A 12,500-nucleotide genomic window follows, 5' to 3' on the forward strand; every position below is an offset into this window, starting at 1 on the left:
GAAGTCATTTCAACGGCCATGTTGACCCACGTTAAAAATAACCGATCTGCTATAAATATATCGTGTGTGTAAATAGGGCCGCTCTGGCCGTATAATAGGGGGGAACTGCCCGGCCATTGGTTAATCCAAATGCACCAGTAGTTCTATTTGGTCTCCCGGTCCTGAGCTTTCCAGCAAAGTTCACGTTACATAAGGGCCATCAGACACCCCGTTTAAACATAGCAACATCTTGAGCTCATGTAGCTATCATTAGTGAAGTAGCCTCTTCTGCAAAAGTGAAGTAGGCCTCCCTCTTCTGCAAACTCATGGACACTTTATATCGGAGGGATACACATCGTAATAAGGTTGCATTCGACCAAAATGGTGTGACGTGTGTCGCCAATGCACCAGAAATCATGCATTAATGCACGGGACTGGGAGAAATAGTCATTAGCCTATAGATACTCACTTTTTAAAAAGTTAACTAAGCCACGTAGTAGCAAACTTAAACTAAATTTAAACTTGAACAATAACAGCACAATGGCTTTTACTAAAAGTCTATAGCACAATCTGTCAGACACTTATTCATGCAAGCTATTTATGCGATTTACAAGTCAGGTTCACGCCTTCTGCCCACGCAGCAGCCAAGCCAAACACGTAAAATGACTTTCAAAATAAGTGAAACATAAACGATTTTTAAACTTCCATTCGTCACCAAAAAGTGACTCCAGTGTGCACACTAAACGGAGCTGACTTATTTGGACAGAGAAGTGGAAGGGTAGTAGGCTGTATCACTTACCCGCTGAAGGTCAGAAAGTACGAAGTTGAGAATAGGATCGGGAAAACGCGCGACTATGACAGTGAATTTTGTAGACTGTACTGTCACTAGCGATTACTATCTTCGGTCCCTGAATAGTTTCTTTAATACCGCTGAGCGAAGCTATCTCTTTTGTAACTTCTCCGTAAACTCAACTTCGTCACTCCCCCTTGCACACCAGTAACTATTTGTTTTCTTTCAGCTTGCCGTGATGTTACAGTGTTGCTCGCGCTCCGGTCACCTGTATGCACTTGTGACAGCTCCAGCCACCAATGACAGCTTGTACGGTGCATTGTGGGTAATGTATTTCTTTGGCGCACAGCAACTGGCGTATTTTTTTGTCCACATCCAACCTTTTTGTTAATGTAGCCTAATAATTAAATTATATAAACATCTTTACATGATATTATGCAAATTATACCAGCATATTACCCATCGTCAGGAAAACTAGCAAAATGACCGGCAGCCTAGGATAGTAGGAGAATACCGGGCATATTGGCTACACATTGTGCACAAGGATTGTATAAAGTCAATGCAGTGACCAGCTCATAAAGATCGTGACGCCATATGGATTCTTTGGATTCCTGTGTTAGACCTAAATCTTCAGGCGACCTGTTTAGGATGACCAGGCCAAATTCCTCTGCTGCCCGTTGCTAAGGGTTGGTTCACAACATCCATTTACTTACAATAGGTTTATGATCCAGACGAACGATGGCATGGTTAAAGGCAAACGTGTGGGAGTCCCTGAATTCTCCAATAACGCAATATTATTTTTAAACGCATTCTAGCTCCTTCTAATGACAGATAATGAACATGCCAGTCAGAATCACACGTGCTTATATGACACCTCTTATTAGTGAATCCTGTATGCTGTTACTAAAGGCACTTGTGGCCGGCAGGGCCTCTTCGACTGTCGGTGCACTCCAAAACTCAAACAAGTCCAAGCTACCGGTATATGTATTGAGCAAATGTGTAATTACATCAGGATACCGCAGGATGGCAGTCTTACCTTGCAGACATACTTTTACTCTTTTCAAGGGAAGATCATTAGGCAGTCACACGAACAGAAAGCCCATCCTTCAAGACTTTTGATGATGGAAGTCGGTCACAGAGAAATGCCTTGCAAGTGTTCAACGTACTTAATGTGTCTTTGTATCAAAGGTTTTTAATTGACTGGTTTCCTGATGTTTTTCTTTAAATAGACCACTGAGAAAGCTGTACTGTGCTGATACCAACATGGTCCCTTATATTTCTTGTAAAGTACCGATCCAGATTGCCAATAATCTCTTTTAGCATTATAATCCAGTGCTTTCTGCTTCCAGACGGTCCGTATACATTTGAAAAGAAGACAGGGTCCTGAGTTGAGTTTCAGTCTTTATTTCAGACTAATGCCCACAAAAACAAAACAAAAAACACAAATGAAACTGCATTGGCATGCTTCCTGGTAATGAAATGAACTACATGTGAATCATGGTACTGAATCTATTTATGCTAAGAGTATTACTGAAACTTTCCTCATGAATCTGCCCTTCACTACATTAATTAGTGGTAAAAAACCCATAACAAAACAAAAACAAATAGATTAAGCTCACAAACATAAATTATTTTGCTTGTTTTTTTGTTTTTCACGCGATTAACACAAGCAAACGATCGTTAGCCACCTCACACATGTTCTTCAGTCTTCTGTCTGTGCATCAGCTTCTTTACTCCATCATTTGAGTCGTTTTAAAGGGACAATATCACTCTGTGAAGTTATAGCCAACCAGCCAGAAAACAAACAAAACAAACAAACAGACAAACAAGCTAAATCATTTATGTTTGTGGGCCTCAGATTGGGCATTAACAGACAAAGCAGATGCCTGACAAAGCGTTAATTAAAGACTAAATAAAATCAGGATGAAGTCATGATTTTGTTTGCGTAATGATCCTTGTCATTTTACCAAATCAGGCAGTGGTCGACGTCCTTCCCAACACACATTCAAGAGATTAGGGGCAAATTTACACACATCAAGTCCACACACACACACACACGGCCAAGTCCACACACACACACACACACACACACACACCCTGTCCACTGGAACTCCATGAACAGTGTCAAAGTTCAAAGCGCTTTTTAAAAGTTGAGCATCCCTGAAGCTTACTGACGACGATCCAAAAACACCACATCCACCTCCAGGGCCAGGTGAGCTGAGAGGCAGATCCCAGGTGTGTTCAGTCATCGGGGGCATGAACGGCCGTCAGGTGTGTCCAGTCATAGGGGGCAGATCACAGGTGTGTTTAGTCATAGGGGGGCAGATCACAGGTGTATTCAGTCATAGGGGGGCATGATCAGGTGTGTTCAGTCATAGGGGGGTATGAGCCGGCGCTCAGGTGTATTCAGTCATAGGGGGGCGTATCAGAGTGTTAGGGGGGGATGAACCGGCCGTTAGGAGTTTAGGGTTAAACTCTAAACAGGGTGGGCCACGGAGCTGGCTTTCAACAAGTGACGATGTCTGGACACCCGAGACAAATTAAAGTATCTGTGTCTATGAGCTGTTGAGCTGGACACCCGGTCAAGGAGAGTTTTTCCAGAACCACTGGTCAAGAGCCTCTGTGTGTGTGTGTGTATGTGTGTGTGTGAACCACTGGTCTAGAGCCTCTGTGTGTGTGTGTGTGTGTGTGTGTGTGTGTGTGTACCACTGGACTAGAGCCTGTGTGTGTGTGTGTGTGACTGTGTGTGTGTGTGTCTGTCTGTCTGTGTGTCTGTGTGTGTGTGTGTGTGTGTGTGTGTGTGTGTCTCTGTGTGAAACATTGGTCTAGAGCCTCTGAACAAACTCCAAAATGGAGACGATGAGCAGATAGTCTTTGGTGAACGGCGATTGTCTACTGACAAGATTCTTATTCTAGCGTTAGCGACAGAGAAACACTCATGCAAATACAAACTGAAGCCCTGTGACAACGAACGAACACCAACAACTCCAGCGCTTACACCAACCTTCAGTTAGCCATGCTACATGCTACATGCTACATCCAGGAACACAGAGCCGCACTGGAGAGGGTTCACTGAGGCAACGCTATCCGTTAGCCACGCTATCAGTTAGCCACGCTATCAGTTAGCCACGCAATCGTAAGACTGGGCTAAGGGGGTAGCTTGGACCGTCTTCAGGACAAAGAGTGGGTTCAGAGGGATAGACTGCAGTTATGCTCCGGTAGAACTGGGGTACCAGGGGGCATGACTGGGGCAGAACTGGGGTACCGGGGGTAGAACTGGGGTACCAGGGGGCATGACTGGGGCAGAACTGGGGTACCGGGGGTAGAACTGGGGTACCGCGGGCAGGACCGGGGGCAGGGCCGGGGGCAGGACTGGGATGGTTAGTGTTATGCTGAAATGGGGTACTGAGGGTCCCACCAGTTCATGAGGTGCACACTGTGCACGGGGTCTAGCGCCACCTGCAGGCCCTGCTCAGTAGTCCTCCTCCTCTGGCCCCGCAGCAGCGGAGAGTCCTGGAACACCAGACGCACGCGGTGGTGACGCATGTCTGTGCTCACGTTCATGGTCATCTGAGAGAGAGAGAGAGAGAGAGAGAGAGAGAGAGAGAAGGAGAGAGAGAGAGAAGGGGAGAGAGAGAGATAGAGAGAGAGAGAGATCAGTCAGGTGCTATGCAGAGAGGTTTTTAAACATTCTTCATTCTCATAAAGTGATTTCCTGAACTGAACTGTATGGAAGTGTAGAGGTGTGATGAGCAGTGATGACCATAGTGGTGTAGAGGGGTGATGACCATAGTGATCAGAGGGGTGGTTACCATAGTGATGGCCATAGGGGTATGGAGGGATATAGAGGGGTGGTTACCATAGTGATATAGAGGGGTGTAGAGGGGTATAGAGGGGTGGTGACCGTAGTGGTTGGCCATAGTGGAATAATGGAGTGGTTACCATAGTGATGACCGTAGTGGTATAGAGGGGTGGTTGCCATAGTGATGACCATAGTGGTATAGAGGGGTTGTTGCCATAGTGATGACCATAGTGATGACCATAGTGGTATAGAGGGGTGGTGACCATAGTGATGACCATAGTGGTATAGAGGGGTGGTTGCCATAGTGATGACCGTAGTGGTATAGAGGGGTATAGAGGGGTGGTTGCCATAGTGATGACCATAGTGGTATAGAGGGGTGGTTGCCATAGTGATGACCATAGTGGTATAGAGGGGTACAGAGGGGTGGTGACTGACCAGAGAGAGGGTCATACCCATGACCATAGTGGTATAGAGGGGTATAGCGGGGTGGTTACCATAGTGACCATAGAGGGGTATAGAGGGGTGGTGACTGACCAGAGAGAGGGTCATGCCCATGACCATGTGGGGGATGTAGATGAAGTTGAGGGTGTTCACTTGGAGCAGGTAGCAGTTGGAGTCGGGGTTGGTGTGGACCTCCTTATAGCGCCTGGGCAGCTGGAGGGAGCGGTCAGGACCACTCTTATTCTTAGGCGCCTAATTAGAGACACACACACACACACACACACACACACACACACACACACACACACACACACACACACACACACACACACACACACACACACACGATGACCTTAAGTACAGCAGTATATTACAGTATCCATTACAATCTTCTCCTGCCGCTATACAAACGACTAAACGTAAAGTGCTTACGTGCTTCTCAAATTTGAAACTGAACTGCCAGAGTTTTTCAGGCCTGGTTCCGGTCATGTCCTGGGCCCAGAACAGCATACACTGCAGAAGGGACGAAGTACAAGTTAATGAATCAATCATGAAAAACCTTCACAGCACGACATCAACTACTGTGTGGCCAAAAGACAGCAGTTAGCATGCTAGAGAGCTTTTGGCAGTGCCTACTACCGTGTTGTTTTTGGTGAGTTCAAGTTTTAGTTTGTGCCTTTTAGGAAGCTGCTCACTAGCTGTAGAGCTAAACTCCCTTATTGCCGCCTCACAACAAGGAAGAAAGAAAGGAAGAAAAATAGACTGAAGGGAGCAGAACAGAACGACTCCCATTCTGACTCCTCCATGCCTCACCAGATGGACACGTCTCATGCATTCAAGTTTCTCCTCCTTTTCCTTCATTCAAGTTTCTCCTCCTTTTCCTTCATTCAAGTTTCTCCTCCTTTCCCTTCATTCAAGTTTCTCCTCCTTTCCCTTCATTCAAGTTTCTCCTCCTTTCCCTTCATTCAAGTTTCTCCTCCTTTCCCTTCATTCAAGTTTCTCCTCCTTTTCCTGCATTCAAGTTTCTCCTCCTTTCCCTTCATTCAAGTTTCTCCTCCTTTTCCTTCATTCTTTTCTTTTTTGAAGTCTGGACCTAAAGCGCCACTGTGCACTCGGAGGTTCCCGTCATCACAAAGCACTTTCAATACACCCACAGCCCTTTGGGTATGACTATGTAGCAGTGTGTGTGTGTGTGTGTGTGTGTGTGTGTGTGTGTGTGTAGCTCTTTACCCTGTAATTGAGATGTGTGCGTGTGTCTGTGCGTGTGTCTGTGCGTGTGTCTGTGCGTGTGTCTGTGCGTGTGTGTGTGTGTGTGTGTCTGTGTGTGTGTGTGTCTGTGTGTGTGTGTGTGTGTCTGTGTGTCTGTGTCTGTGTGTGTGTGTGTCTGTGTGTGTGTGTGTGTCTGTGCGTGTGTGTGTGTGTGCGTGTGTGTGTGTCTGTGCGTGTGTGTGTGTCTGTGCGTGTGTGTGTGTCTGTGCGTGTGTGTGTGTCTGTGCGTGTGTGTGTGTGTGTGTGTGTGTGTGTGTGTGTGTGTGTCTGTGCGTGTGTGTGTGTGTGTGTGTGTGTGTGTGTCTGTGCGTGTGTGTGTGTGTGTGTGTGTGTGCGTGTGTGTGTGTGTGTGTGTGTGTGTGTGTGTGTGTGTGTGTGTGTGTCTGTGCGTGTGTGTGTGTCTGTGCGTGTGTGTGTGTGTGTGTGTGTGTCTGTGCGTGTGTGTGTCTGTGCGTGTGTGTGTCTGCGCGCGTGTGTCTCTTTACCCTGTAATTGAGCAGTGTGTTTGGCGTGGCCTCAGGCAGCGGCGGACAGGAGGAGACGCGGGCGCTGAAGGGCTCGTACAGGTGGAAGAGCGAGCGGATCACACACGCGCGCAGACACCGCATGTCTGCCAGAGCGTCTGGCTGCAGGCGCAGGGGGAGGGTGGAGTCCAGACTGTAGTGCCTGAAGGATCACATACATCATTATTCAATAAAACATCTAAATATTACACCATTAACTAAAATATCTAAACTGGAGTCATAGTCATATGATTTAGGACAGATTTTAGTTTAGAAAACTACTGTGATGTATATCGGATCATGAAGTCATGTGTGTGTGTGTGTGTGTGTGTGTGTGTGTGTGTGTATATCGGATCATGAAGTCATGTGTGTGTGTGTCTGTGTCTGTGTGTGTGTGTGTGTGTGTGTGTGTGTGTGTGTGTGTGTGTGTATATCGGATCATGAAGTCATGTGTGTGTGTGTCTGTGTCTGTGTTTGTTGTGTGTGTGTGTGTGTGTGTGTGTGTGTGTGTGTGTGTGTGTGTGTGTGTGTGTGTGTGTGTGTGTGTGTGTGTGTGTGTGTGTGTGTGTGTGTGTGTGTATATCGGATCATGAAGTCATGTGTGTGTGTGTCTGTGTGTGTGTTTGTGTGTGTGTGTGTGTCAGTGTGTATTTATTCTGCCCAAATGGCCCAAACTAGACCAGGTTCGAACAGGAGTTTAATCGGTGTGTGTGTGTGTGTGTGTGTGTGTGCACGTGTGTGTCAGTGTGTATTTAATCATGCGCTTTTATATTTACCTCCGGTATAGTCTGGTCCAGAAGGCTGCGGTGCAGGTGACCGTCCAGGCGTTCCTGCATATGAGGGCAAACTTGCAGACGTCTTCAGGGCGGATGTATCCCGACAGGACCAGCCATATGTCCATAGGGTACTCATCGCCATCCAGACTCTCACTGTTCTCTGCAACGAGCAAAACACCTAAGTTAGCACACCACAGAATCCATTAAAGGATCCTTTAAAGGACCTGTGGTCTGGGGGCTGATGGGACTTGTAGTCTCTTTCTAGGACCAGGAAGTTGGGAGGTAAAACTAGGGTTGTGATTGGGAGGGAGGGTTGCATTATGTTTTTGTAAAAGTGTTCCCCCCCCCAAAAAAAACCATTTATGTACATAACTGTGGAATAGGCAAATGGCTACAGTGTTTAAATGGCTACAGTGTTTTAATGGCTACAGTGTTTTAATGGCTACGGTGTTTTAATGGCTACGGTGTTTAAATGGCTACAGTGTTTAAATGGCTACAGTGTTTAAATGGCTACGGTGTTTAAATGGCTACAGTGTTTTAATGGCTACGGTGTTTTAATGGCTACGGTGTTTAAATGGCTACAGTGTTTTAATGGCTACGGTGTTTAAATGGCTACAGTGTTTAAATGGATACAATGTTTAAACTAGACAGTGTTTAAATGGATACGTGTTTAAATGGATACAATGTTTAAAATAGATACGTGTTTAAATGGAAACAGTGTTTAAATGGTGTATGGTTTATTGTTATGGTTAAGTGGACAGTTGGCTCATTTAAGTTGGTTGATTTACTAGTTCTGTTCGATAAAGATAGATAGATGGATGGATACTTTATTAATCCCGCGAGAAATGTAGGTCATCCAGTAGCTTATACACATATACACCTCACAGATATACATACATAAATCACATACACATAGGGAGAACATATTCATACGGAGTGGGGGTGTTTACAGATACTAGAATAGCTCTGACCTTATGGTACAGAATGCAATGATTGTGACAGTGTAGATGTCCAGGAGGAAAGTGTTCTTGTACTGCTAGTGTGGATAGTGCAAAGATACTGTTCTTGTACTACTAGTGTGGATAGTGCAAAAAAATGTAAAAATAGTGTTCTTGTGCTTGTGTGGATAGTGCAAAGATACTGTTCTTGTACTGCTAGTGTGGATAATGCAATAAATAGTTTTCTATGACAGTGGTTATCTACCTGGGACTCCCGTCCTGTAGAACTGTGGTGTCGTATTAGCAGTGTTCGCAGTATTAGTAGCAGGTCTGTTTTGAACGTGGCGTTCTCTACCTTTGAATCTTTTGTTTCTTATAGCTGTAGTGTTGTGTTTTGTTATTAGTGGTCATAGCTGTGTTTACCTACCTTTGCGTCTTTTGTTTCTTATAGCTGTAGTGTTATAAGTGTTAGTGGTCGTAGCTGTAGTGTATGTAGTGTTATTAGTAGAAGTGGTCGTAGTTGTAGTGTTATTACTGTTAGTGTTAGTGGTCGTAGCTATAGTGTAGTGTAAGTAGTGTTAGTGTTAGTGGTGGTAGCTATAGTGCTATAAGTGTTATTAGTAGTAGAAGTGGTGGTCGCAGCTGTGTTTGCCTACCTTTGAGCCTTTTATTTTTCTTCTTGCGGGACCCCTTGAGGTCTTCGTCCGCGTCCTCTGGTTCGAGCTCATCACTGCTCTCTCGATCAGCTGGGCTCACACACCCCGCCGAAGACAACACCTCCTGCACGGGACCCTGGGAGGCCTCCAGCCCACAGAGTAACTTTACTGCAACACACACACACACACACACACACACACACACACAGGATCAAAAAAGATTTAAAAACATGCCAATGTTAGGGGATGCCACACAAACACACGTCAAAGGTCACATACACAAATACAATACTGGCAGAGGTCAGTGAATCATGCATGTGGCTCTAGATGAAGCATTATGCCGACAGGACGGGTGGAGTATGAAGCATTGGGGCTTGGCCCCACACCTGGCTCTTTCAAGGCTATGTGGCCTTGCACAGGTAGGTATGATAGTGGAGCAGAGTCGACATGTAACAGATGTCCCCTTACAACTGAGTCGCATACAATTTACCAAAATTCCTAACTTGAATTACTATAATAACAGGTTAAATAGTTATGAACGTTTGTTTCATTCACCCATTCATTCGTGTCGTGCTAGGATTCAGGCTAATTGCATAAAGGCCAATGCAATACATTATTGACTGCAAATTCACCGCGCCAGACAGACGAAACCCTGCAACGACTTAACCATGACTCTAGCATGTGACCCTTCCCTTACCTTCTTTTTCTATTGCATTTGCGACAGCCTTTTTCAGCCTCCCGGACTTGACGATAGCTGGGTCGGCATTGGCATAGTCTGCCACGGTCACTGCAAAACAGGCCGTGAAGCATTACATAAGATCATTAGCTTCCGTGATTAAGGACGAGCTAAGTCCTGCTTGATCTTAAAATGACCTGCTGTAAACTGAATCAAATCACTGAAATCAGAAGCCTAGAGCACAACTGGTTGAGGTTGGACTTTTGGACGTTTCCTTACCGTCCAAGACAGCGGTCTAGCCCTTGCGGCCCCACAGTTCAAAATGTGCTTATCGTTACCTGACTCCGAGCAGACATCCCCGGCCCTAAACTTCAGCCGTTTTCGGTTCCCTTTCTTGGGCATGACGGCAACACGGGTCTGGGTCCGCTTAACGATGCTGTGTGTCCTGCCATGTCTCTACGACAAGCAAAGATGTCGAGAAACAGAGTAAAGTAAAGGGGAAATTGAAATGAGCTCCTCCAGGATCTTCAGCCATCATGGAACTGACGTAATGTCTCGCGAAGTATCGCGATACCTTCACAGGACTTTCAAAATAACGTGCCTCATCGATTGAGAGTCTGATTGGATAAAAATCCAGACACGATACCTTTCTACCAATTAAATTCCAGTCTTTTCACATCACTTGCTTTGCCTGTGAAAGAAGTTGGGTTGGATATATCTTCTAAAACTAAACACATTACGTCACTTCAAGTTATTTTTGCCATCATACAAACCTGCGTTAGAGAGGTGTAAAGGGTTAGGAGTAAGTGTAAGCGAAGAGAAAGGACTTCCACTTCAATCTAGTGACACAATAGCCTACTGAATGTATAAAATAGACCACTTTATGTGCACCGTTATTGTTGTTGATGATTTTTAAGCTTGTTATTATATATAACCTTGTAAGTGTGTCACTGCCATAACATCAATTCTGACGAGCCTTGGTAATATTATTTATTAACATTAACAACATTTACATGCAGATTCACTTGTTTGGCAATTTGTAATTATTGTCAAAATGCAGAGAAGTAGGCTGTAGGGCCTCCTGAATCTGGTCAGAATGATACAGCACACTGTGCTGTGTAAACGAGACGAGTGATAGCCTACTTTCTGCAAGTGCCTTACTCATGACGCTTTCACATTTCAACATTTTGCCCAGCAGGGGGCGCTACGTGTGACACTATTTTAGCCTTTCTGTCAGAGATCGCTGAGCATGACAGTCATGTAGGCTACTCTCGTGGTGCTGATGGGAGACCGCGGCCGACTGAAGACGCTGGCGAAAACCCTCCGAGATTTTTCCCAGGAAGCCTTTACTCTACACTGGATTTGGGGTGTGCGAAGGGCAGAAGAAGGTTGGAGGGCTGTTAAATAGAGGCTGCCATCGCCACCGCCGGCAAATTATGCATAAACTGTTTAGTAGATAGCAGTTGCACTGTTGTCGTAGCGGTTAGTGACAGCGGCAGTAGCTGGAATGAGAGCGTAGTGAGTGGGGAGGAGTAGCTTGCTCGCCGTTGAGAGGGGCATGGCAGTAGGGTTTGGAGAAGATGCGACAGACGTGCGTTATGCCGTTTCGTTAGCGGAAAGGTTAATTGCAACTGGTGGGTGTTTCAGCGAAGCAGTCCCGAAGATTTCATAGATATCGATCGGAATATTACGGCCTTTATCGCCGCGTCTGATCACGTTCTTGTCTCCGCGGATGATCTATCGGACCAATTGCATTTGGACGTTGGGCGGACTGTGTCAGCGGGGTGAGACGACAGATATGGAATAACCAGCGAGGTCAACAAGCCGGCAATTATATAAATATGTAGCAAAAGTAACCCAAGCCTATGGCAGGAATTTAATTACACTGAAGTTTTGAATCTGTAACAAGCTGGACTGTTTTTCTACTACCAGATAACCTAAAGCAACACGCCGGGTAGGCTATCCCTCGATTTAGAGAGGTTATCTCGCACTGACACTGGGCTAAAAAACCCTCGCCTGTTTCAGCACACTTGGGTTTCTGGAGAGCCGGGGCCAAGATGATGTGCGAGGTGATGCCGACCATTAACGAAGGGGACTCCATGAGCTCCCAGCGTGGCTCTCAAAACGGCACGGACGCCGAGGCAAATTTCGAGCAACTGATGGTGAATATGTTGGACGAGAGAGACAAGCTTCTGGAGTCCTTGCGCGAGACCCAGGAAACGCTGATCCAGTCCCAGACCAAGTTCCAGGACGCGTTGCACGAGCGAGACCTCCTTCAGCGACAGCTCAACTCCGCGCTCCCGCAGGTAAGCCCCCCCGTCGAGTTCCGTCAAGTTGCCTCACACAAATCACCCGTACTTGACGTGCTCGGTGTCTTGCCGGTGTATGCGGATGCCATCAGTGTTTTTACAGGCCGTGTGTGGTTCACTACCATAGGCGGAGCCACAGGTGTTCCAAATGGTTCCGGGAACACCCAGTTTCATAGCTGGAACACCCAAAAAAAAATTGCCTTCACCTGGCAACCGATTGTAAACGCAGGCTTCGCGAGTGCGACATAGTGTGCTTAAAAATATGCCACGATGAAACAGAGTTTTCTTCAAAATTATTTTAAAAAGCCACGGCTTGAGGGCCAACAGGACTCAGGTTCTAGAATCGAAGATGTTCTCCCCT

The 12,500-nt window shown here is 46.0% G+C and overlaps 1 protein-coding gene across 1 annotated transcript; it reads right to left on the minus strand.

Annotated features, from left to right (window-relative positions):
- Positions 1-2,157: 2,157 nt before the first annotated feature.
- Positions 2,158-10,344, minus strand: tmem183a (transmembrane protein 183A). The gene is made up of 8 exons (XM_080845900.1): positions 10,169-10,344; positions 9,852-9,941; positions 9,155-9,322; positions 7,561-7,720; positions 6,767-6,947; positions 5,445-5,525; positions 5,106-5,264; positions 2,158-4,339 (listed from the first exon to the last, which is right to left on the minus strand). Exons 1-8 carry the CDS (start codon positions 10,230-10,232, stop codon positions 4,157-4,159), a joined length of 1,086 nt encoding a protein of 361 aa, XP_080702026.1. The 5' UTR covers positions 10,233-10,344; the 3' UTR covers positions 2,158-4,156.
- Positions 10,345-12,500: the final 2,156 nt, after the last annotated feature.

This window comes from Sprattus sprattus, assembly GCF_963457725.1.
Source record: "Sprattus sprattus genome assembly, chromosome: 10".
NCBI lineage: Eukaryota > Metazoa > Chordata > Actinopteri > Clupeiformes > Clupeidae > Sprattus > Sprattus sprattus.

What these genes read in the sequence shown, in the direction of transcription:
- tmem183a (XM_080845900.1), bottom strand. Translation starts at nt 10,232, where the DNA reads ATGCCCAAGAAAGGGAACCGAAAACGGCTGAAGTTTAGGGCCGGGGAT. An exon ending in AAATGCAATAGAAAAAGAAG is followed by an intron (nt 9,323 to 9,851) that starts GTAAGGGAAGGG and finishes TGTGTGTTGCAG; the next exon opens with TAAAGTTACTCTGTGGGCTG. An exon ending in GAAAAATAAAAGGCTCAAAG is followed by an intron (nt 7,721 to 9,154) that starts GTAGGCAAACAC and finishes TGCTCGTTGCAG; the next exon opens with AGAACAGTGAGAGTCTGGAT.